This window comes from Artemia franciscana, chromosome 7 (assembly GCF_032884065.1).
Source record: "Artemia franciscana chromosome 7, ASM3288406v1, whole genome shotgun sequence".
NCBI lineage: Eukaryota > Metazoa > Arthropoda > Branchiopoda > Anostraca > Artemiidae > Artemia > Artemia franciscana.
This window is the reverse complement of record NC_088869.1, coordinates 62086049-62113012: the sequence shown is the minus strand read 5'-3', so window position 1 is coordinate 62113012 and position 26964 is coordinate 62086049. Positions and strand designations below refer to the sequence as shown.

General features: G+C 35.4%; 1 protein-coding gene across 1 annotated transcript in view; it reads right to left on the bottom strand.

Annotated features, from left to right (window-relative positions):
• Nucleotides 1–26964, bottom strand: part of LOC136029574 (rhodopsin, GQ-coupled-like) — a 254215-nt gene that overhangs the window by 135634 nt on the left and 91617 nt on the right. Inside the window, exon 3 of the mRNA XM_065708071.1 lies at nucleotides 20767–20926. Within this exon, the coding sequence (XP_065564143.1) occupies nucleotides 20767–20926 (160 nt within the window). The remainder of the gene's footprint in view (nucleotides 1–20766; nucleotides 20927–26964) is intronic.

The window sequence follows — 26964 nt, the reverse complement described above, 5'->3', positions numbered from 1 at the left end:
GAAATGTCCTATTGCATCAGGTTCACTTTGCAGGCTTGCAAAGAGGCCATACTCATTTTTTTTAGTGATTCAATGGACGGAGCCCTTACTGAATATAAACCCTCTTTTTATCTTTAAGCTCACCCTCTTTATATTCTGTATCGTACAGTAACATTGAAACCCTAATCTTCAAATTCTCGTTAGCTCTGTCAAAAATTTCATCCTTTAAGCGCTACGAGATATTACCCCTTTAAATAGTTAAAATCTACTCTAGGAAACTCTTCCCCCTCCTCAACCGCATCAACTGCCAAATCGCCCATGTATGTCTTACTAACACTATGTTCTTTCCTTGACTTAGCCCCTGCGACGAGGACTGAATACTTGAAGCATTCAAAGCCCGTATAGAAGGACAAGTGTTTAAAGCCCCCACAAGACCTCATATCAGCATTATATATTGTCTAAAGTTCTTCCTTTCCCTGCTGCCACTTAAAACAAATTCTTTTTAAATTTTGTTACATTTAAATCTAAATTATTGAAAGATAAAACCACTGATCCGGTCCCATTTTCTTTATGGTTTTTTACCATATTTAAAATATTAACCACCCAATCCGAAAAAACACCCTCATAATTATGCAAGTTCCCGTGAAGTGTCCGCATCTCCGTTTGTAGGTAATGCGAGTACACAGCATCCCTCTTATCATTAAATAAAATATTTTAAGTGATGGATGTTTTCAAGCTGTCTCACTCTCCTGCCTCCCGAATATGCTTCTCGAGAATTGCACGAATCTTGCCGACATAGGAGTGTGCTATGTCTACCGGATATGTGTGGATACTATTACTTGTAAGAGAAAGGGGTCTCGAAACTAAGCTCTAAAAAACATAAAAATTGCGCAAAGGAGGTGAGCCAATACCATATTGTTTTGGTTTCCCAATATCACAAAGAGGGGCGACTGCCTGTTCTTCCAGCACCCTCTGGAACTCACTAGATGGTACCTAGTCTAACGGATTGTACAAAAATTTTCTTGTCAAGGCTGAGTTCCTTCGTGAAAGCGTCTAAATCAAAGTCGAGGGAAGCTATACTAATAGGACTCAGCCCCAAATTATAATCCCCTTACATTCGCTATTCTTAAAGGATGTACATGAATTGACACGAAATTGGGATGGGGGCAAGTGGATAGCCGTCTAAATGCTATTGATTTACACCCGTGGTGTAGGAGCTAATGGTAGTACGTGAAAATAATAAGAGCCTATTAGCTCATTTAAACACTCTTGATTTCACCAGGTGAAAGAATTTGTATTAGCCTGAAAAGAGAATGCATTATATGGAAGTGTGACCCTTCAGACGTTTTGAGATAACGCTACTATCTAAAGGTTAAATGATCTTACATGGGTTTCCAAAGTCACCCTTCTGATGCATTGGGACCACACAACTAGTAAAGAATTTAATGACCAGAGACCAGAGAGTAATGACGAGAAAGAATTTAATGACATAGACCACAAACTACAATCTATAAAGCAACTATTACGCTATACATGGGGTTAGAGTGCGCCCACATTATTTTTCAGGTATTATAATGTTCTAATGACTCTTACAAACTTTCTGAGGGGGAGGTTGTGTTCATTGTTAGGATTTCCAAGAAGTATGTTTGGAGATCCTTGATCCATTCTGGGAGATCATTTTCGGGGAACTGGAAAAAGAATAAATTTTTTGTTATCCTGAAGCATTTTATTGTTTTAAGCTATGAAAAGAATATTTGTCTAAGGACCAGCAATATTGACAGTATCCCATTATTATCAGAAAAGTATGGTGTATTTTCATTACTATGAAAAAACCTATTGGATAATACCCTCATATCCCTCTTCTTAGGGGCAAAATTAAAACGCTACTAAAATATTTTTCATATACTTAGGCTTTCTTGAAAAAATCTACCGGGCGATCTAAGTTTTCTGCATTAGAATACATTTTTTCTAGAATCAACAGAACCTAGGTATTCCCTCGTTTGTTAACCCGAAACGAATGTCTTATTTATACGTATATCCCTTGGGTTTTCCCTCAAAACTATTGGACTGCCCCCCCCCCTTTATTAAGCCAAAAGGAATGCGTTACTTTTTAAAGATGTAAAATATCATCAATATTCTTAATAGTTCCCGGAAAAATTTTGTTTTTAGCCATAAGTCACTCTAAGCATGAAAAGAATGGATTATTTTTAGGATAAGCCAATGCCATTAAACCCCTCTCTCAGAGGCATTGAACAATAGCTCTCTCATTTTCCAAATATCTCAGGTTCTTGCCTTGCGCTAAATCCTATTATTAAGGTATTAGTCTGAACAAGAATATACATTAGTTAGAAAAAGAAGTTATTTGAGAAACATCAAAGAATTTACATTTACATTAAGATCGACAGCTCCGTCTTGCATTGGGGTATAAGCCCCAACATCGCATGGGGAGTACGGAAGGTCCGACAGCGTCACCAGGTTGTAGTTAGGGAGCGGCATTACACCCACCCTTTCTATATCGATGCTAGGAAACCATAGTTTTCACGCTCTTGATACAATAAAAAATATCGTCATGATATAGAAGTATGGACGGTAAATGATGCAAATGATGCATAAACCCCTATTCTCTGGCAGGAATTTAAACTTTCTTAACCTTAGTAAGGCAGAAAAATATGAGTTAGCGATTATTACCGTCCAATAACTTGTATTTTTAAACGAGATAAATTCTTCACATGTATTTCGTACTTCATCTTCAAGTATCTCACGCATAGCTACCCATGTCCCCAAGCATATCATCAAAATTCTTACAATAAAAAATTGTAATTTTAGTTTCCCGAATAACTTGAGCCTTAAAAATTCTAATTCCTTGGCATTTGCAAAATTTCAGTTTATGGCTCTCTCAAAGTCCCTTCAGGTTTAACTGCCCCTTTTCCCTCACTACACCAAGGTGAGGAAGTAGTGTCAGCTCGTGACAATGCAGGGGCACGTAATCTATTTTTTAACATCTAGGGGGATAGGATTTGCCGTTTCACTGTATTTCCAATGAAAATATAAAAAGCCTTTTTAGGTGTTTATCCAATATGAAATATTACAGCAGGTTAAATTTGGGTTTGTACTCTTTATTTTTTGGTGGGAGGAGGGTATAGAAAGAAAGGCTTACCTGTCCATATCTTTGAAACACATCCGTTTTTAGAAAATCTTGTTGTGTCACGTTCAAAATCTAATAGAAGACTTATGGGGAAGTTCATTTAATACCCTTTTTATCCCCCCCCCCCCCGAAGACAATAGAAAATTGATCAGTGCGAATAATAACGAATGGTTCTTCTGTTTTCCTGGATATAGAGGGATACCAAGAAGCCTTCGTTCATAGAAAAATCAATGGTCTCTCTGACGGTTTTCCACAAATCCTGATTTGGCGTGGTCTCTCAGGTTTTTGAATGAATCAAAGAAACTTATTGCATGACAAGCAAACCCTATGACGTAAAAAGCAATGAAATGTCGATTTGGCGGGTTTTATAGGTTTCTGAATGAATCAAAGAAACTATTACATAGCAAGTGAACCCTATGACGTAAGAACCAATGAAATTCTGATTTGGCGGGTCACTGAAGAACTTTTAAGGTCTTTCTATTAAGATAAATGCAAATCCTATAACGTTATAATCTTAGAAATCTGGTACAATGAAGCCTCTGAGGTATTTCGAAAAGAAACTATTAAGTAAAATACAATTCCAATTACGTATTATGAACCTGTGTCTCTTAAAAAATGTGTCCTATGACGTAACAATCACCTGCTGGCTCTCATGGGAATGACAAGATAGGGCTCTCATGGAATGGCAGGATAGAGCTCTCATAGGATCCAGGGGTAGGGCTCTCGTGAAATATATTATGACATCACTACTAATAAGGCCATTGGTGTTGGAAGAATTCCCCAAATTTTGGGGTAAGAGTTGTAATTTATGCCCCATGGACATATAAGGTTTTTATGGAAGGAGTTGTCGTGTGAATTTTAAATGAGGCTGATTTGATTGAAAATGTGTAATTCTTTTTTCCTTTCAAGATTCAAACATGATGTAGATCTACTACCCCCCCCCGTCCCGCCCTCCCTAGCATCCTCTTTTCTCGAAGCACATTCAATTGAAATTGTGAAATAGTCACTAAAACTTCCAACTTCCAATCAAATGAGCTCCATCTGAATAAAAGTTTATGCGACCACCCTATCCATAAAAACCTTCAATGCCTTGGGGCATAACTTACAATCCTTGTCCATGGGCTCTGGATAGTTGTGTCTACCCTAAACACATTGATATGCCAATGTCTGAAAACAAAATACGTTTAATGTTTTCACCTTTTTATTTTCACAAATAAATATTTATTAAAACGCTAAGAAGGAAATATCAGAATATTTCAATTAAACTGACATTCCACTGTCATTTTTTTCAGTAAAGTGCAAATTATATTCTGGTCTTGAGAAGGCATGGGTTGTTTTGAGTTTGGCTAGGCTATTTATTGTAATTTAAGTTTGTTTTGAATTTCATTTACTTATTAATAGTGATCTGTGGTAGTTTTACGCTTGGAAGATTATTTGACTCTCTCTTTCTGCTAATTTTTTGCTTAATGGAGCTCTTTACTTTTCCTTGAAAAACTTGTTTTGTGCAAAAAATTTTGAAATTAATTTCTGTTCATTTTTTATTTATAGTCTTTTTCATATTTTTAACTTTTCGGTTTTCAAACAGTTCGTGGTAACGAACTGTACTAAGGAGCGACCCGGCTCAATAGTAACCGAAACTCTAAGAAATGGAATTTTGACACCAATAAATTCATCAAAAAATTGCATTTTAATGCTGATTTTTAAATATATAAGTCTCGTCAAGATTAGTCTTACCCATCAAAAGTTACGAGCCTGCGAAAATTTGCCTCATTTTAGAAAATAGGGGGAAACACCCCCTAAAAGTCATACGATCTTAACAAAATCACACCATCAGATTCAGCGTACCAGAGATCCCTCTTGTAGAAGTTTCAAGTCCCTATCTACAAAAATGTGGAATTTCGCATTTTTTGCCAGAAGACAAATCACGGATGCGTGTTTATTTGTTTTTTTGTTGTTTTTTTGTTTTGTTTTCCAGGGGTGATCGTAGTGACTCAATGGTCCTAGAATGTCACGAAAGGGCTCATTCTAACGGAAATTGAAAGTTCTAGTTCCCTTTTTAAGTGATCAAAAAATTGAGGGCACCTAGGCCCCCTCCCACGCTCATTTTCCCCAAAGTCACCGGATCAAAATTCTGAGATAGCCATTTTATTCACCATAGTCGAAAAACCTAATAACTATATCTTTGGGGACTACTTACTCCCCGGAAGTCCCCGTGGGAGGAGCTGCAAGTTACAAACTTTAACCTGTGTTTACATATAGTAATGGTTACTGGGAAGTGTACAGACGTTTTTAGGGGGATTTTTTTTTTGGTTTAATTCAAACTCCTCCAAAACGTTTCACGTGATTATTCTTAACGTCATTATTTATAGTAAATGTTGTGGAAGTATTAAAAGTATGCAAACGGTATATTCTTGCTATTCTAAAATCCCTCACAACTTACACTTAAAGGACCAACTTACTAATAAAAGTTGTTCTTTAGACATTGTTTTGTCACCTTTTTGAAGGCCCACATACTCATAATTTATTTTGATTTAGTTCAACATCTGCCTAAATATTCCTTAGAAGCTTCACCTTATCACCTTTAGCTTGCGCAGTAGCAATAGTTACAGCAGAATCAGTAGCAGTATGCGCATAGGATCTTTGATTTCTTCAACATCCCTTTCAACATTTGCTGAAAGTTTCAGCTTAATACCATAAACCGTACCTGAAGTATTTCTGATGCGTCTGCTTGGCAACCTGTGTCTGCATAGTGTATTTTGAATTAGTTATATACAATTTCTATATGTCCTAATTTTTGGCCTTAAAAAAGCTTTAGTGGTAGCAGTAGTAAAAAAGTAGTAATTATAATGGTAATAGTAGTAGGAATAGATACAGCAGCATTAAGATGCAAGTATTTTCATTTGGTTAATTCAACATCCCTCAATCAAGCCTTTTTAGTTTCAACTTTACACAACAAACTGTTCCTAAGACATTGCTGTTACACCCTTTTCATAATCTGCATAAAGAAGGTGGGTTGTGATCCAGTTAACCTTCCCCCTTAAAATTCCTTGATAATTTCGTCTTCATACGCTTAGGCATAGTTGTAATAGTAGATGCAGTATTAGTATTGATATTACTAGTAATAGTATTGAATAGCGTTACTACTAATAGCAGTAATTGTACTGACATATAGCCTTTTGGTCAGTAGAACATCCCTCTCATCAAGTCCTGGAAGTTTCAACTTAATACAATTAGCTATTGCTATGACATTGCTGATCTGTCATTTTGATAACCCGTACGTTGACTTATTTCTTGAAATTTTCATCTCAATATTTTTAGCCTTACAAGTAGTTGCACTAGAAGTAGTAGTAGTAGTAGAAGTAGCAGTAGTAAATATATCAGAAACAGTAGAATTAGCAGAAATGTGCTCATATTGCTTTGGTGAGATGATCTAGTGGTGGAAGTTATAGTATAATTGGTAGCATGCAAATATTGTCTTTTTGATCATCTCCCTCGTAATTTCCTGAATTTTCTAAATTAATAAGCTCATTCCTGTGTTACACCCTTTTGACAATGTGTGTACACATAACAGGTTTTGACTGAGTTCAACACACACCCTCCCCCAAACATTCTCTGAAAGGCTCACCTGAATGTCCTTCGTCTGTTTGGAAAGTAAATTTCAAACATGCATAGCTTTCTCAATGATAAATACCATGTGTAAACGATGAATAAAATTTCTAACTTACAGCCCTTGTCCTGAGGACTGTCGAGAGGTTGAACCCCAATATATAGTTACTGGATTTTTCAAAAATGCTGAACAAAATAACTCTGTTAAATGTTTGATTGGATGTGTCTTGGGAAATGATGGCTAAGGGGAACTGATTGCCTTGCATCCACTTTTGACTCTTGAAAAGGACTCTAAAACTTCCGACGTCCAATAAAATGAGCTCCATCTTATCGAAAATTAATGCCATACCTGATCCATAAAAAGTTTATATCCCTCGGGGCTTAACTTACAACCCTTACCCATGGGCTTTGGGGGACTGTGACCGCCCTAAAGACATTGTTATTTGATTTTTGGGCTACTGGTAGCAAAATGGCTATCTCGCAACTTTGATTGAATGTGTTTTTGGGAAACAAGATGTCAGGGAGGGGAGGGGGTTAGTTGCTGTTCATCATGTTTGACTCTTAAAAGGAAACTAGAACTATATTTTCTATCAAAGAGTCTTTTCTGAAGTTCCGCGACCACTCCTTCCGTAAAATCTTATTTGCCCCTTGGGCATAACATGCAACCCTTACCCCGAGACTTAACAATTTGACTTAACATTAAGAGTTCTGATGCCCTTTTTAAGAGTAACAAGATATTGGAGGGCAAGAAGCCCTTCTCTCAATCCCGTTCATTTTCCAAATACATCCAGTCAAAATTTTTATATAGCCCTTTTGTTCAGCAAAATAGAACGGTCCAGCACCTATGTTCTTAGGTATATTACGCATGTTAACTCCCTACAATTTTGCGATTGGACCACCATGATTTAAAACTAAATGTTGCTTTAAACTAAATGAAAAGGTATTGTGTTTATAGTTGCCATCAGCAATATATCAAGAACGACTGGGGGTATTAAGTTCAAAGTTTTGGGGCTACTACTATTACAACTTCTACGCTTACAATTTAAATAAATCAAAAGAGTGTAAGTGTATCCAGGTTGTCAAAGAGCATAGATGGAATCATTTGGGAATGATATTAAGTTTTATTTTTCAGTTCAACTTCAGAAGCTATAAAACTGAATTAAAAAATACTGTTTGTGTCAGGATTAAAAATTGTTAAAGAAGGTTCTCCAACTTACAAACAGCGACCCAAATTAAGGATTCTTATAGAAAAAACCGAAAACAGAAATTAATTTCAAAATTTTTTGCACAAAACAAGTTTTTCAAGGAAAAGTAAAGAGCTCCATTAAGCCAAAATTAGCAGAAACAGAAAGTCAAATAATCTTCCAAGCGTAAAATTACCATAGATCACTATTAATAAGTAAATGAAATTCAAAACAAACTTAAATTACAATAAATAGCCGAGCCAAACTCAAAACAACCCATGCCTTCTCAAGACTGGAATATAATTTGCACTTTACTGAAAAAATGACAGCGGAATGTAAGTTTAATTGAAATATTCAGATGTTTCCTTCTTAGTGTTTTAATAATTATTTATTTGTGAAAATAAAAAGTGAAAACATTTAAAACGTTTTTTGTTTTCAGACATTGACATATCAATGTGTTTAGGGTAGACTCAACTATCCAGAGCCCATGGACAAGGGTTGCAAGTTATGCCCCAAGGCATTGAAGGTTTTTATGGATGGGGTGGTCGCATAAACTTTTATTCGGATGGAGCTCATTTGATTGGAAGTTGGAAGTTTTAGTGGCTATTTCACAGTTTCAATTGAACGTGCTTCGAGAAAAGAGGATGTTGAGGAGGGAGGGACGGCGGGTAGTAGATTTCCATCATGTTTGAATCTTGAAAGGAAACTAGAATTATGCATTTTCAATCAAATCAGCCTCTTTCAAAGTTCACACGACAACTCCTTCCATAAAAACCTTATATGCCCATGGGGCATAAATTACAACCCTTCTTCCCCAAAATTTGGGGATTCTTCCAATACCAAAGGCCTTATTAGTAGTGATTTCATAATATATTTCACGAGAGCCCTACCCCTGGATCCTATGAGAGCTCTGTCCTGCCATTATATGAGAGCTCTATTTCGTCATTCCCATGAGAGCCAGCAGGTGATTGTTACGTCATAGGGAACGTTTTCTAAGAGACGCATGTTCATGCTACGTAATTGGAATTCTATTTTACTTAATAGTTTCTTTTCGAAATACCTTCAGAGGCTTCATTGTACCAGATTTATAAGATTGTAACGTCATAAGATTTGCATTTAACCTAATAAAGACCTTAAAAATTCTTCAGTGACCCGCCAAATCAGAATTTCATTGGTTCTGACGTCTTAGGGTTTGCTTGTCATGCAATAAGTTTCTTTGATTCATTCAAAACCTAAGAGACCCCGCCAAATCAGGATTTCTAAGATTGTTATCTACCTATATATATAAAAATATAGATAAGTTGTCTGTGTGTCGACTGACGTCATGTTAGTCGACTGACGAAATTACAGACCGGGACATCGAGACACAAATGACGACCGGGACATCGGGACATCTATATATATAAAAACTAGCTGTTGGCCCAACACCTAGTTGGAGTGTGTGTGTGTGTCTGTCGAGTGACATCATGTTTGTGTGTCGACTGACGTCATGTTTTCGACTGACGAAATTACAGACCGGGACATCAGGACACAAATGACGACCGGGACACCGGCACATAGGAAATATAAATGACGACGGAGACACTCAAAGAGAAAGCGACCGGGACACAAGGAATGTTTGATTAGCAATCACCATCAACAAAGCACCGGGACACAAATGACGACCGGGACACAGGGAGTATAAATGACGACCAGGACATAAGTAAAAAAAAAACTAAAAAAAACTAAAAAAAGGTAAAAACTAATAAAAAAACTAAAAAAGCTAAAAAACTAAAAAACTAAAAAAGAAAAAAAAAGAAAAAAAAAGGAAAAAAAATGAAAAATAAAGGAGAAAAACAAAACTAAAAAAATAAAAATAAAAAAACTAAAAAGAAAAAAAGGGGAAAAATACAAAAATTTATTTCATCATATACCATTTCAAAAACGAATGTAGATACAGACCGGGACACCGGGATACAAATGACGACCGGGACACAGGGAATATAAATGACGACCGGGACAAAGGGAAACAATTACAACGGGGACGCGGGGGGGGCACAGGGGGATATATAAATGACGACGGGGACACAGGGAATGTTCGATTAGCAATCACCATCAACAAAGCTCAAGGGCAATCATTAGAATCATGAGGTACAACTAAAAAAAATAAAAAAAGGTCAAAAACTAAAAACTAAAAAAAAGACCAATTCAAAAACGAATGTATATACAGACCCGGACACCGGGACACAAATGACGACCGGGACACCGGGACACAAGGAATATAAATGACGCCCGGGACACTCAAAGAGAAATCACAGACTGGGACACCGGAACACAAATGACGACCGGGACACTGGGAATCTAAATGACGACCGGGACACAGGGACACAACTACAACGGGGACGCCGGGGGGCACAGTGGAATATATAAATGACGACGGCGACACAAAGAATGGTCGATTAGCAATCACCATCAACAAAGCTCAAGGGCAATCATTAGAATCATGAGGTATAGATCTGAATACGGATTGTTTTCCCATGGACCATTATATGTTGCATGTTCAAGAGTCGGTAAACCTGACAATCTATTTATATGCACAGACAATGGGACAGCAAAGAATGTTGTATCTTCGCATGTTTTACGTAGTTAAAAACATATATATATATATATATATATATATATATATATATATATATATATATATATATATATATATATATATATATATATATATATATACATATATATATATATATATATATATATATATATATATATATATATATATATATATATATATATATATATATATATATATATATATATATATATATATATATATATATATATATATATATATATATTCACAGGTGGGACATAGGGACACAACTACAATGGCGCGTAACTAATATGGCGCGTAACGACTTACGCGCACGGGGGGGCTTGGGGGGCGCGAAGCACCCCACCAACTAGGTGTTGGGGTGGCGCGAGCCGCCACCCCAACAGCTTGTTTTTATATATATAGAAGAAGAAGATAAGTTGTCTGTGTGTCTGTCGAGTGACGTCATGTTTGTGTGTCGACTGACGTCATGTTTGTCGACTGACGAAATTACAGACCGAGACATCGGGACACAAATGACGACCGGGACAACGGGACATAGGAATATAAATAACGACCGGGACACTCGAAGAGAAAGCGACTTGGACCCAAGGAATGTTTGATTAGCAATCACCATCAACAAAGCACCGAGACACAAATGACGACCGGGACACAGGGAATATAACTGAAGACCATGACACCCAAAGAGAAATTACAGACCGGGACACCAGAACACAAATGACGACCGGGACAAAAATGACGGCCGGGACACAGGGAATATAAATGACGACCGCGACACTCAAAGAGAAATTACAGACTGGGACGACCAGGACACTCAAAGAGAAAGCGACCGGGACACAAGGAATGTTCGATTAGCAATCACCATCAACAAAGCACCGGGACACACATGACGACCGGGACACAGGGAATATAAATGACGACCAGGACACTCAAAGAGAAATTACAGACCGGGACACCGGAACACAAATGACGACCGGGACAAAAATGACGACCGGGACACCGGGACACAGGGAATATAAATGACGACCGCGAAACTCAAAGAGAAATTACAGACTGGGACACCGGGACACAAATGACGACCGGGACACAGGGAAACAACTACAACGGGGACGCAGGGGGGGGCACAGGGGGATATATAAATGACGACGGGAACACAGGGAATGTTCGATTAGCAATCACCATTAACAAAGATCAAGGGCAATCATTAGAATAATGAGGTATAGATCTGAATACAGATTGTTTTTCCCATGGACAATTATATGTTGCATGTTCAAGAGTCGGTAAACCTGACAATATATATAAATATATATATATATATATATATATATATATATATATATATATATATATATATATATATATATATATATATATATATACTAGCTGTTGGGGTTGGCGCTTCGCGCCACCCCAACACCTAGTTGGTGGGGCGCTTGGCGCCCCCCCAAGCCCCCCCGCGCGCGTAAGTCGTTACGCGCCATATTAGTTACGCGCCATTGTAGTTGTGTCCCTGTGTCCCACCTGTGAATATAGATAGATTTATATATGTGTTTCAAACTACGTAAAAATTGCGAATATACAACATTCTTGGCTTGCAACATTCTATGCAAACGCTCTTTTTAATAATGCATTGCACTGCATTTCTTATTCATTTCTTTGTTAGTGGCTGGATTCATCAATTTAATATTAAAGTGATAGCCGTCGGCTCCATCCCAAAAAATGATAGGATATTGTAGGGCATCGTAGCATCGATGAGTTTCAGCAATTCTTAACAACTGAGCGTTTCGCTTAAGAAGAATAATATCTCGAGGTAAAAACTGATCACCGACCATAACGATTGCCACTTCGTCGATAGTTGGAGCATTGTATCTACGCACATGTTGGCCAGGAGGCGTTTTGTCAGCGGAAATAACAATTTTATGCATATCAGTAGGCATCAAATCGATGGCTGTTTTGAACAGACGCACTAAATTATTATTTTCGTGGAAAAGATGTTGCAATTGGGAAACGATTGTCCTTTCAACGTTGGGAGAAATTTCGCAACGTGCATTCAATTCAGAATTTCTATCACTGATGAAGTACAATTGTAAAAATTTATGATGCTCGCCTGTGAATGGTAGAAGGGATCCTGCTCTATGATAAATTTGCCCATTTACTTTGAAAGTAGACATAAATTGATCTGGATTTTCGATTTGGGCTCCAAACGACGTCACTTGGAAACATGAGTTATATTTTCTGATTCGTTTCAAAAAACGCTTAGATTTTGACGTAGTTCCAATAAGGAAAGTGTTCAATGGCTCTGGTGGTGCAGCCAATAGAGGAAGTTTAACTTTTCCTGAGGCGCAACACATTCCACCATTGGTTTCACCATTGAATTTCAAGGCCTTGCAATAGGGACAAATTTAAACATAGTCCCGATTTGAACACATCTACTCAAGCTATAATCATGGACTGGGCTGTACCTGAATGCCAGGCGTATATTTCAGGTTGCTCTGATTCCTCGGCACGCTTTCTTTTCTTACTTTCTCTATCAGCAGGAAGCCTGATTTCTTGCTGTTCTTGTGATTCCTCGGCACGCCTTCTTTTTTCACTTTCTCTTTTAGCAGCAAGTCTGGTTTCATGTTGCTCTGGTAGTTCCTCGGCACGCCTTCTTTTTTCACTTTCTCTTTTAGCAGCAAGTCTGCTTTCGCGTGGCTCTGGTAGTTCCTCGGCACGCTCTCTGTTCTTTCTTTCTCTATCAGCCTCAAGCCTGTTTCCTTGCTGTTCTTTTGATTCCTCGGCACGCTTTCTTTTCTGACTTTCTCTATCAGCAGCAAGTTTTTTGGCATAGACTCTTTGAGCATCTTCCTCGGCTGTTGCCATTGTAAGTTCATCAGTCATTTTAAAGTTAAACATTAATAGATTTCTACGTGAACTCATGTCTTATATATCTTTCTAGTTGGTGGGGTGCTTCGCGCCCCCCCAAGCCCCCCCGCGCGCGTAAGTCGTTACGCGCCATATTAGTTACGCGCCATTTTAGCTGTGTCCCTGTGTCCCACCTGTGAATAGAGATAGATATAAATATATATTTTTAACTACGTAAAACATGCGAATATACAACATTCTTCGCTGTCCCATTGTCTGTACATATAAATAGCATTTATATTCCCTGTGTTCCGGTCGTCATTTGTGTCCTGGTGTCCCAGTTTGTAATTTCTCTTTGAGTGTCCCGGTCGTCATTTATATTCCCTGTGTCCCAGTGTCCCAGTCGTCATTTGTGTCCCGGTGTCCCGGTCTGTAATTTCTATTCAAACAATCCCTGTGTCTCAGTCGTCAATTATATATCCCGCCTGTGCCCCCGGCGTCCCCGTTGTAGTTGTGTCCCTGTGTCCCGGTCGTCATTTATATTCCCGGTCGTGATTTGTGTCCGGGTGTCCCAGTCTGTAATTTTTCTTTGACGTTCCCGGTCGTCATTTATATTCCCTCTGTGTCGGTCGTCATTTGTGTCCCGGTCTGTAATTTATCTTTGAGTGTTTTTTTCTTTTTAGTTTTTTTTAGTTTTTTACATTTTTTCAGTTTTTTTTCTTCTTTATTTTTCAGCGTCACTATGAAGTACATATCGCCGAACCTTTGTTTTTTAACTTAAATCTGGTAGGCATTGATGACCTTATCCAAGTCAAAATCCCAAACCCAATCATCATCGCTATCATTTTCAGTTTTGATATGTTTTGACTCTCGCTTTCCAGGTTGATTTTCATCTAACTGCGCGGTTTTGCGTTCTTTAGCCGCAAGCCTGTTTTCTTGCTGTTCTTGTGATTCCTCGGCACGCTTTCTTTTCTTACTTTCTCTATCAGCTGCAAGCCTGTTTTCTTGCTGTTCTTGTGATTCCTCGGCACGCTTTCTTTTCTTACTTTCTCTATCAGCAGCAAGTTTTTTGGCATAGACTCTTTGAGCAGCTTCCTTTCCTTTCCAAAATGTTCCTTTAAACATTTTTCCGTGAACGCATGTCTTAAATACCATTAATGACGTCACCGTCATAACAAAAATGACGACAACTAACTTCATGACGTCAGTCGACACAGAAACATGACGTCACCTGACAGGTTCACGTAGAAATCTATTAATGTTTAAGTTTAAAATGACTGATGAACTTACAATGGCAAAAGCCGATGAAGATGCTCAAAGAGTCTATGCCAAAAAACTTGCTGCTGATAGAGAAAGTCAAAAAAGAAAGCGCAGCGAATCAAAATCAAAAGAACAGCAAGGAAACAGGCTTGAGGCTAAAGAACGCAAAACCGCGCAGTTAGATGAAGATCCACCTGGACAGCGAGAGTCAAAACATATCAAAACTGAAAATGATAGCGATGATGATTGGGTTTGGGATTTTGACTCGGATAAGGTCATCAATGCCTACCAGATTTTAGTTAAAAAAAACAAAGGTTCGGCGATATGTATTTCATAGTGAAGCTGAAAAATAAAGAAGAAAAAGAAAACTGAAAAAAGAAAAAATGTAAAAAACTAAAAAATACTAAAAAGAAAAAACACTCAAAGAGAAATTACAGACCGGGACACAAATGACGACCGGGACAGAGGAAATATAAATAACGACCGGGACACTCAAAGAGAAATTACAGACTGGGATACCGGGACACAAATGACGACCGGGACACAGGGAATATAAATGACGACCAGGACCCAGGTATTTAAGAATATCGTTCAAAGACAAATTTTTAATTGTAAGAAGACCGTTGAAAGAGAAATTTCTAATTGTAAAATGACTGAAGAACCTACAATGGCAACGGTACCACCATCGAAGTAGATAAGCAGTGGGTTGTTCCATATTCCCCATTAGCGCAAAACGTCAACCCCAAGTCAAATTCGTGCATTGTTTGGCATCATTTTAACAACTTGCTCTCCATCAGCTCCTACAGAGTTATGGGAAAAATATAAGTCAAAAATGTCCGAAGATATACTCCATCGAAAACAGTTAGAGACGTCAGATATGACTTTTGATTTTACATCAGAAATTTATAACTACACTTTAGTTATTATAGAAGATTTGTGCGTATGTATGGCAAACAAACCTCTTCAGGATTTGGGAATGCCTTCACCTAACCGTATCGCTGCTGTTTCGACATGTGTAGAATTGGATCGTGAAAAAAGTTACAGTACGAATGATCTATTGTCGTATGTACAAAATAACATTTCCAAGTTAACATCGGAGCAAATAGAAATTTATGATACGATAGACTAAATTTCAGGACGTATACAACTACCTGCTGATTTCTGTAATTTAGTGACGTCCAAAAATGAATTGATTGAAAAAGTATTTCCGAATATTCTAAAAAATTATAAAAATATTAAATGGCTAAGTGAAAGAGCGATTCTCGCACCCAAAAATATAGACGTTCACGAAATCAACAATATTGTTTTGACCAAGATTCGAGACCAGGCAGTCCTTTACAAGTCAGTCGACACAGTTTTGGAACCAAATGAAGCGGTTAATTATCCATCTGAATTTTTAAATTCCATAGATCTTTCAGGGTTTCCACCACACGTGCTACAACTAAAAATAGGCGTACCAATAATACTTTTAAGAAATATCAACCCACCAAAGCTTTGCAATGGCACGCGACTTGCCGTAAAAAAAACAATGGAAAACCTTACAGAGGCCACAATCTTGACAGGGCCTTTTGAGAGTGAGGCTGTTCTTATTCCTCGCATTCCCATGATTCCAACGGATCTGCCATTTCAATTTAAAACATTGCAATTCCCAATTCGATTAGCATTTGCAATCACCATTAACAAAGCTCAAGGTCAATCATCAGAAAAATGTGGTATAGATCTTAATACTGATTGTTTTTCCCATGGACAATTGTGCGTTGCATGTTCGAGGGTCGGTAAACCTGACAATCTATTTATATGCAGCGACAATTGGACAGCGAAAAATGTTGTATATTCGCAAGTTTTACGCAGTTAAATTGTATTGTATCTACCTATCTATCTATCTATATAAAAACGAGTTGTGTGTATGCATGTTGTTTTTTTGTAAAAAGAGCGTTTGCATATGACGTCATTATTAGTACATACGGCTTTGTATATGCACAGACAATGGGAAAGCCAAGAATGTTGTATATTCGCAATTTTTACGTAGTTTAACTCCTGCAGACGAAATGAATGCTTGCCTGAAAAATTCTAATTTATGGGCACACGTAAAAATATTAAAATTAACTACAAATATGCGTGTCCGATTGCAAAACGATGATTCTGGTCAAACATTTTCAGATCAATTGCTGGCAATTGGAAACGGAAAGGTCCCAGTAGTGGGAAAGCCAAAAATGTTGTATCTTCGCAATTTTTACGTAGTTTGAAACACATATATAAATCTATCTATATTCACAGGTGGGACACAGGGTCACAACTACAATGGCGCGTAACTAATATGGCACGTAACGACTTACGCGCGCGGTTGGGCTTGGGGGGCGCGAAGCGCCCCACCAACTAGGTGTTGGGGTGGCGCGAAGCGCCACCCCAACAGCAAGTAGATATATATATATATATATATACATATATATATATATATATATATACTAGCTGTTGGGGTGGCGCTTCGCGCCACCCCAACACCTAGTTGGTGGGGGCGCTTCGCGCCCCCCCCAAGCCCCCCCGCGCGCGTAAGTCGTTACGCGCCATAATAGTTACGCGCCATTGTAGTTGTGTCCCTATGTCCCACCTGTGAATATAGATATATATATATATATATGGTTTTAACTACGTAAAACTTGCGAATATACAACATTCTTTGCTGTCCCATTGTCTTTGCATATAAATAGATTGTCAGGTTATCCCCCTGTTTCCCCCGGTGTCCCCGTTGTAGTTGTGTCCCTGTGTCCCGGTCGTCATTTATATTCCCTGTGTCCCGGGTCCCGGTCATCATTTGTATCCCGGTGTCCCGGTCTGTATATACATTCGTTTTTTAGTTTTGTTTTTCTCCTTTATTTTTTTCCTTTTTTTTTCTTTTTTAGCTTATTTAGATTTTTAGATTTTTTAGTTTTTTTTATTAGTTTTTAGTTTTTATTTCTTTTTAGTTTTTTTGTCCCGGTCGTCATTTATATCCCCCTGTTTCCCCCGGTGTCCCCGTTGTAGTTGTGTCCCTGTGTCCCGGTCGTTATTTATATTCCCTGTGTCCCGGTCGTCATTTGTATCCCGGTGTACCGGTCTGTATATACATTCGTTTTTTAGTTTTGTTTTTCTCCTTTATTTTTTTCCTTTTTTTTTCTTTTTTAGTTTATTTAGATTTTTAGATTTTTTAGTTTTTTTATTAGTTTTTAGTTTTTTTTTCTTTTTAGTTTTTTTGTAGTTTTTACCTTCTTTTTAGTTTTGTTAATTTTTTTTTTTACTTGTGTCCTGGTCGTCATTTATACTCCCTGTGTCCCGGTGCTTTGTTGATTGCTAATCGAACATTCCTTTTGTCCTGGTCAAAACTAAAAACTAATAAAAAAAGTAAAAAAGCTAAAAAACTAAAAAAACTAAAAAAACTAAAAAAAGGTAAAAAACTAAAAAAAATAAAAAATAAAAAAAAACTAAAAAAAAGGAAAAAACTGAAAAATAAGCTAAAATAAAGGTAAAAACCAATAAAAAACTAAAAAAAAAAAGGAAAAAACTAATAAATGACGACACTCAAAGAGAAAGCGACCAGGACAAAAAACTAAAAAAAAAGGCAAAAACTACAAAAAAACTAAAAACTAATAAAAAAAATAAAAAAGCTAAAAAACTAAAAAAACTAAAAAAAGGTAAAAAACTAAAAAAACTAAAAACTAAAAAAAAACTAAAAAAGGTAAAAACTAAAAGAACTAAAAAAGAAAAAAATAAATGACGACACTCAAAGAGAAAGCGACCAGACCGGTACACCGGGATACAAATGACGACCGGGACACAGGGAATATAAATAACGACCGGGACACAGGGACACAACTACAACGGGGACACCGGGGGAAACAGGGGGATATAAATGACGACCGGGACAAAAAAACTAAAAAGAAATAAAAACTAAAAACTAATAAAAAAAACTAAAAAATCTAAAAATCTAAATAAGCTAAAAAAGAAAAAAAAAGGAAAAAAATAAAGGAGAAAAACAAAACTAAAAAACGAATGTATATACAGACCGGGACACCGGGATACAAATGATGACCGGGACCCGGGACACAGGGAATATAAATGACGACCGGGACACAGGGACACAACTACAACGGGGACACCGGGGGAAACAGGGGGATAACCTGACAATCTATTTATATGCAAAGACAATGGGACAGCAAAGAATGTTGTATATTCGCAAGTTTTACGTAGTTAAAACCATATATATATATATATATCTATATTCACAGGTGGGACATAGGGACACAACTACAATGGCGCGTAACTATTATGGCGCGTAACGACTTACGCGCGCGGGGGGGCTTGGGGGGGGGCGCGAAGCGCCCCCACCAACTAGGTGTTGGGGTGGCGCGAAGCGCCACCCCAACAGCTAGTATATATATATATATATATATATATATATATATATATATATATATATATTCACAGGTGGGACACAGGGACACAACTACAGTGGTGCTTAACTAATATGGCGCGTAACGACTTACGCGCGCGGGGGGGGGGGGGGGGCTTGGGGGGGGCGCGAAGCACCCCCACCAACTAGGTGTTGGGGTGGCACTTCAATACCTTAATAATAGGATCTAGCGCAAGGCAAGAACCTGAGATATTCGGAAAGTTAGAGAGCTATTGTTCGATGCCTCTGAGAGAGGGGTTTAATGGCATTGGCCAATCCTAAAAATAATCCATTCTTTTCATGCTTGGAGTGACTTATCACTAAAAACAAAATTTTTCTGGGAACTATTAAGAATATTGATGATATTTCCCATCTTTAAAAAATTAACGCATTCCTTTTGGCTTAATAAAGGGTGGGGGGCAGTCCAATAGTTTTGAGGGAAAACCCAAGAGATATACGTAAAAATAAGACATTTGTTTCGGGTTAATAAACAAGGGAACACCTACGTTCTGTTGATTCTAGAAATAATGTATTTTAATGCAGAAAACTTAGACTGTTGAAATGAGGGGGATTTGAGGGCATCACCCGGTGGATTTTTTCGAGAAAGCCTAAGTAATTGAAAAATATTTTAGTAGCATTTTACTTTTGCCCCTAAGAAGAGGGATATGAGGGTATTATCCAATAGGTTTTTTCATAGTAATGAAAATACACCATACTTTTCTGATAATAATGGTATATTGTCAATATTGCTGGTCCTTAGACTAGTAACCTTTTCATAGCTCAAAACAATAAAATGCTTCAAGATAAGAAAATATTTTTTTTATTTTTCCAGGTCCCCGAAAATGATCTCCCAGCATGGATCAAGGATCTCCAAACATACTTCTTGGAAATCCTAACAATGGACACAACCTCCCCCTCAGAAGTTTTTTAAGAGTCATTAGAACATTATAATACCTGACAAATAATGAGGGTGAACTCTAGCCTCATGTATAGGGTAATAGCTTTATAGATTGTAGTTTGGGGTCTATGTCATTAAATTCTTTCTCGTCATTACTCTCTGGTCTCTGATCATAAAATTCTTTACTAGTTGTGTGGTCCCAATACATCAGAAGGGTGACTTTGGAAACCCATTTAAGATCATTTAACCTTTTAAACTTAGAGTAGTGAAATGCTTAAACATTAGAATAACATGGAAGCACTATAGAATATGACATACTATAAGGGCCCCTGTCAATACTCAACTAATCTATATTAAGGAATAACCAATAAAGTTGAATATCTACGTCAGGTTCATCGCGAAAATTGAAGCAGAATAGAGCGCATTCATCCAATAGCAATTGTTTTTGTACTTGAGTGCATAACACTCAACAAAGTTGCCAATACCCAACCCTTCAACAGTATTTAAGCATGTTTTGATTTGACATGGTATATAAATTATTTTGGGGGAAAAGAGATCCAGGTGTAGATAGGCCATCGGACGAGGCCTATTAATGACAAAACAACCGGAGATTTTGTATTCTGCGCAATAATACTCACTGAGACGGGGGGAACTGGGGCTGTCATACCTGGCACCCCAGCTCATTTCGGCTTTAGCATTACTTTTAGTATCTTTCAATAAGCAGGCCATAAATACATTCCAAAGGGTATTTTTGATACACTTCATTACTTATTACTCACACTTTGGAAAATGCAAACATGTAAGCAGTAACAGACTATTGCTTACCACATAGCGCCATGATCAAAGCATACAAATAGCAAAGCTCTTGACTGAATGCCCACTTCTTAAGCAGAGCATTAACGAAAGACATTGATGACCCCAATGTTACCATTCCAAGGTCAGAAATTGATAAATTCAGCAGAATCATATTCATTGGAGTTCGAATCTAAAAAGATAATTGTATAAAAGTAATCCATTTTCCAACAAGAGATGAGAAAAAAAATTAAAGGCTCTGAAAGGGTGGAAATACCCCAAGAGCCTTGAGTACGGGCTTCGGGATACTGATACATTAATTCAGTTTTAGAATTTCTTTCCAAAGGTGCCAAACAGAGTAGTACTTCCAAAAGAGCTATTTATTCTAATTAAACGGCCTTTGTGATTCAGGGGTCATTCTCCAAGAATTGGAACAAAACTCGAACTTTATCGTAAAAAATGAGGTATTGATTAGGGAGCAAAACCCTTCGCATACTTAATAGTTTCTGTTCGTTTCAAGTTTTAATGGTGCTCTTTACTTTCAGTTAAAAAAATTGTTTTTTTTTATTTAATCTATGAGTCAAATCCATCCTTTTTCTTTCAATGCTCAAAATCAAATGAACAAAATCAAAAGCTTCAAATAAAATTAATTATCCTAAGAAAATCTTATCAAACAGTTCGTGGTAACGAAGTGCAAGTAAGAGGCAACTCAGGTCAACATTCACCAAAGCTCTATAAACAGAATTTTGATGACAATTGACATATCAATAGAATTGCCTTTTATGCTGATTCTAAATATATGAAATTATTTAAGCTTATTGTTACCCACCAAAAGCCAGTAGCCCGGGAAAATATGCGTGATTTTCAGGAAAAGGGAAAATACCCCCACAAAAGCAAGCGATAAGGGTAAACATCCTCAAAAAATTAAGCGTTAGTGAAAATCCCATTATTAGATTCATCACACCAGATAAATTTCAGGCTCATATCAGCAAAAATGTTGGATTTCGTATTTTACCCAGAAGAAGAAGGACCTTAGATACATGCTTATATGTTTTGTTTTCTATCCAAGGGTGACTGTATAAAACCGAAGGTACTAGATAATTGTGAGAGAGCTCTTACAAACAAAAGTTTAGAGTCATCGGGTCCTTTTTAGGTGACTAAAAAGATTGTGCCACGTATAACTGTTGTTTTCGGCCACTTTATGGCATTAAACCACAATTATGCCTCGAAAAGGACCAAATTGCTATTTATTCAAAATTCAGAGATAGCCAATTAATTTAAAAGTATTAAAAAACTATATTTTAGGTTTCATTGTTGCAGAGGAAGTAATGGCACACGGCGGTACATTCGTTCCTGAAAAGTCGCACAGTCCATTCAAGATCAATGCATAAGACGGGCCTTTATCCTAATGATTAATTTAACTGAGTTGATTTAGTTGATAATTCATGAAATTACTGTTAATGATATAATTACGCATCAGCTATCATGAAGGAAGGGTTTTGAGTCATTGCATAGGTAAGGGGGGCAGATGCCTAAAAGAGCACATTTCATTGCCCAGACTGCCTAATTCTCCTTCAGCATTCGAATAAACATAGAAAGGGGTTGAATGGAAGTAAGAATTCATATCGCATCTCTCTTCATTAAGACCAAACCTGGATAATTGTGCTATGGGTTAATATCTCCCTTCTTATTGCAGAAAAAGGTTACTGGCGTTTATTTCAATTTTCTTTTAAGTAGTCTGATTTGCTTCATCTATATATATAAAAATAAGTTGTCTGTGTGTGGATCTGTAGATCAGGTGACGTCATGTTTGTTCGCATATGACGTCTGAATTATTTCACACTAATACAAAAGAAGAAAAAAACTAAAAAAGGTAAAAACTACAAAAAAAACTAAAAAGAAAAAAAACTAAAAAAGCTAAAAAACTAAAAAAAACTAAAAAAAGGTAAAAATCTAATAACTAAAAAAAAAACTGAAAAAAATAAAAAAAGGCAAAAACTACAAAAAAAAATAAAAACTAATAAAAAAACTAAAAAAGCTAAAAAACTAAAAAAAACTAAAAAAACTAAAAAAAGGTAAAAAACTAAAAACTAAAAAAGAAAAAAACTAAAAAAAAGGAAAAAACTGAAAAATAAAAGAGAAAAAGAAAACTAAAAAAATATGAATAAATATATATAAAAATAAGTTGTTTGTGGGTTATGTCTGTCTGTCTGTCTGTCGAGTGACGTCGTGTTTGTCCGCATATGACGTCTGAATTATTTCACACTAATACAAAAGAAGAAAAAAAACTAAAAAAGGTAAAAACTACAAAAAAAACTAAAAAGAAAAAAAACTAAAAAAGCTAAAAAACTAAAAAAAACTATAAAAAGGTAAAAAACTAAAAACTAAAAAAAAACTGAAAAAACTAAAAAAAGGCAAAAACTAAAAAAAAACTAAAAACTAATAAAAAAAATAAAAAAGCTAAAAAACTAAAAAAACTAAAAAAACTAAAAAAAGGTAAAAAACAAAAAAAAAACTAAAAACTAAAAAAGAAAAAACTAAAAAAAGGAAAAAACTGAAAAATAAGAGAAAAAGGAAACTAAAAAAATATTAATAAATATAAAAAATATAAATATAAATATAATATAAATTAGCAATCAACAAAGCACCGAGACACAAATGACGACCGGGACACAGGGAGTATAAATGACGACCAGGACATAAGTAAAAAAAAAACTAAAAAAACTAAAAAAATGGTAAAAACTACAAAAAAACTAAAAACTAATAAAAGAACTAAAAAATCTAAAAATCTAAATAAACTAAAAAAGAAAAAAAAGAAAAAAGGAAAAAAATAAAGGAGAAAAACAAAACTAAAAAACGAATGTATATACAGACCGGGACACCGGGATACAAATGACGACCGGGACACAGGGAATATAAATGACGACCGGGACACAGGGACACAACTACAACGGGGATACCGATATATCTATCTATATATATAAAAATAAGTTGTCTGTCTGTGGATGGGTCAGGTGACGTCACCTGAAAAAACTGGATCAGGTGACGTCAAAACTGAAAAAACTAAAAAAGGCAAAAACTACAAAAAAAACTAAAAACTAATAAAAAAATAAAAAAGCTAAAAAACTAAAAAAACTAAAAAAAGGCAAAAACTACAAAAAAAACTAAAAACTAATAAAAAAGCTAAAAAACTAAAAAAACTAAAAAAAAATTTCATCTAAAACACTAAAAAAAACTAAAAAAGGTAAAAACTAAAAGAACTAAAAAAGAAAAAAATAAATGACGAAACTCAAAGAGAAAGCGACCAGGACAAAAGGAATGTTCGATTAGCAATCAACAAAGCACCGGGACACAGGGAGTATAAATGACGACCAGGACATAAGTAAAAAAAAAAACTATCTATATATATAAAAATAAGTTGTCTGTGGATCTGTGGATCGTGGATCAGGTGACGTCACCTGAAAAAACTGGATCAGGTGACGTCAAAACTGAAAAAACTAAAAAAGGCAAAAACTACAAAAAAAACTAAAAACTAATAAAAAAAAATAAAAAAGCTAAAAAACTAAAAAAACTAAAAAAAGGCAAAAACTACAAAAAAAACTAAAAACTAATAAAAAAAAATAAAAAAGCTAAAAAACTAAAAAAACTAAAAAAACTAAAAAAAGGTAAAAAACTAAAAAAACTAAAAACTAAAAAAAACTAAAAAAAGGAAAAAACTGAAAAAATAAGCTAAAATAAAGGTAAAAACCAACAAAAAACTAAAAAAAAAACTGAAAAAACTAAAAAAAGGCAAAAACTACAAAAAAACTAAAAACTAATAAAAAAAGTAAAAAAGCTAAAAAACTAAAAAAAACTAAAAAAACTAAAAAAAACTAAAAAAAGGTAAAAAACTAAAAAAAATAAAAAATAAAAAAAACTAAAAAAAAAGGAAAAACTGAAAAATAAGCTAACATAAAGGTAAAAACCAATAAAAAACTAAAAAGAAAAAAAGGAAAAAACTAAAAAAATTTTCATCTAAAAAACTAAAAAAAACTAAAAAAGGTAAAAGCTAAAAGAACTAAAAAAGAAAAAAATAAATGACGACACTCAAAGAGAAAGCGACCAGGACAAAAGGAATGTTCGATTAGCAATCAACAAAGCACCGGGACACAGGGAGTATAAATGACGACCAGGACATAAGTAAAAAAAAAATTAACAAAACTAAAAAGAAGTTAAAAACTACAAAAAAACTAAAAAGAAAAAAAAACTAAAAACTAAAAAAAAACTAAAAAATCTAAAAATCTAAATAAACTAAAAAAGAAAAAAAAAGGAAAAAAATAAAGGAGAAAAACAAAACTAAAAAACGAATGTATATACAGACCGGGACACCGGGATACAAATGACGACCGGGACACAGGGAATATAAATGACGACCGGGACACAGGGACACAACTACAACGGGGACACCGGGGGAAACAGGGGGATGTAAATGACGACCGGGACACCGGGACAGGGAATGGTCGATTAGCAATCACCATCAACAAAGCTCAAGGGCAATCATTAGAATCATGAGGTATAGATCTGAATACAGATTGTTTTCCCATGGACCATTATATGTTGCATGTTCAAGAGTCGGTAAACCTGACAATCTATTTATATGCAAAGACAATGGGACAGCAAAGAATGTTGTATATTCGCAAGTTTTACGTAGTTAAAACCATATATATATATATATATATATATATATATATATATATATATATATATATATATATATATATATATATATATATATATATATATATATCTATCTATATTCACAGGTGGGACATAGGGACACAACTACAATGGCGCGTAACTATTATGGCGCGTAACGACTTACGCGCGCGGGGGGGCTTGGGGGGGGGCGCGAAGCGCCCCCACCAACTAGGTGTTGGGGTGGCGCGAAGCGCCACCCCAACAGCTAGTCTATATATATAAAAATAAGTTGTCTGTCTGTGGATGGGTCAGGTGACGTCACCTGAAAAAACTGGATCAGGTGACGTCAAAACTGAAAAAACTAAAAAAGGCAAAAACTACAAAAAAAAACTAAAAACTAATAAAAAAATAAAAAAGCTAAAAAACTAAAAAAACTAAAAAAAGGCAAAAACTACAAAAAAACAAAAACTAATAAAAAAGCTAAAAAACTAAAAAAACTAAAAAAAGGCAAAAACTACAAAAAAAACTAAAAACTAATAAAAAAAATAAAAAAGCTAAAAAACTAAAAAAACTAAAAAACTAAAAAAAAGGTAAAAAACGAAAAAAACTAAAAACTAAAAAAAAAGGAAAAAACTGAAAAATAAGCTAAAATAAAGGTAAAAACCAATAAAAAACTAAAAAAAAAACTGAAAAAACTAAAAAAAGGCAAAAACTACAAAAAAAAACTAAAAACTAATAAAAAAAGTAAAAAAGCTAAAAAACTAAAAAAACTAAAAAAACTAAAAAAAGGTACAAAACTAAAAAAAATAAAAAATAAAAAAAAAACTAAAAAAAAGGAAAAAACTGAAAAATAAGCTAAAATAAAGGTAAAAACCAATAAAAAACTAAAAAGAAAAAAAGGAAAAAACTAAAAAAAAATTTCATCTAAAAAACTAAAAAAAACTAAAAAAGGTAAAAACTAAAAGAACTAAAAAAGAAAAAAATAAATGACGAAACTCAAAGAGAAAGCGACCAGGACAAAAGGAATGTTCGATTAGCAATCAACAAAGCACCGGGACACAGGGAGTATAAATGACGACCAGGACATAAGTAAAAAAAAAAACTATCTATATATATAAAAATAAGTTGTCTGTGGATCTGTGGATCGTGGATCAGGTGACGTCACCTGAAAAAACTGGATCAGGTGACGTCAAAACTGAAAAAACTAAAAAAGGCAAAAACTACAAAAAAAACTAAAAACTAATAAAAAAACATAAAGGTAAAAACCAATAAAAAACTAAAAAGAAAAAAAGGAAAAAACTAAAAAAATTTTCATCTAAAAATCTAAAAAAAACTAAAAAAGGTAAAAACTAAAAGAACTAAAAAAGAAAAAAATAAATGACGACACTCAAAGAGAAAGTGACAGGGACAAAAGGAATGTTCGATTAGCAATCAACAAAGCACCGGGACACAGGGAGTATAAATGACGACCAGGACATAAGTAAAAAAATAAATTAACAAAACTAAAAAGAAGTTAAAAACTACAAAAAAACTAAAAAGAAAAAAAAACTAAAA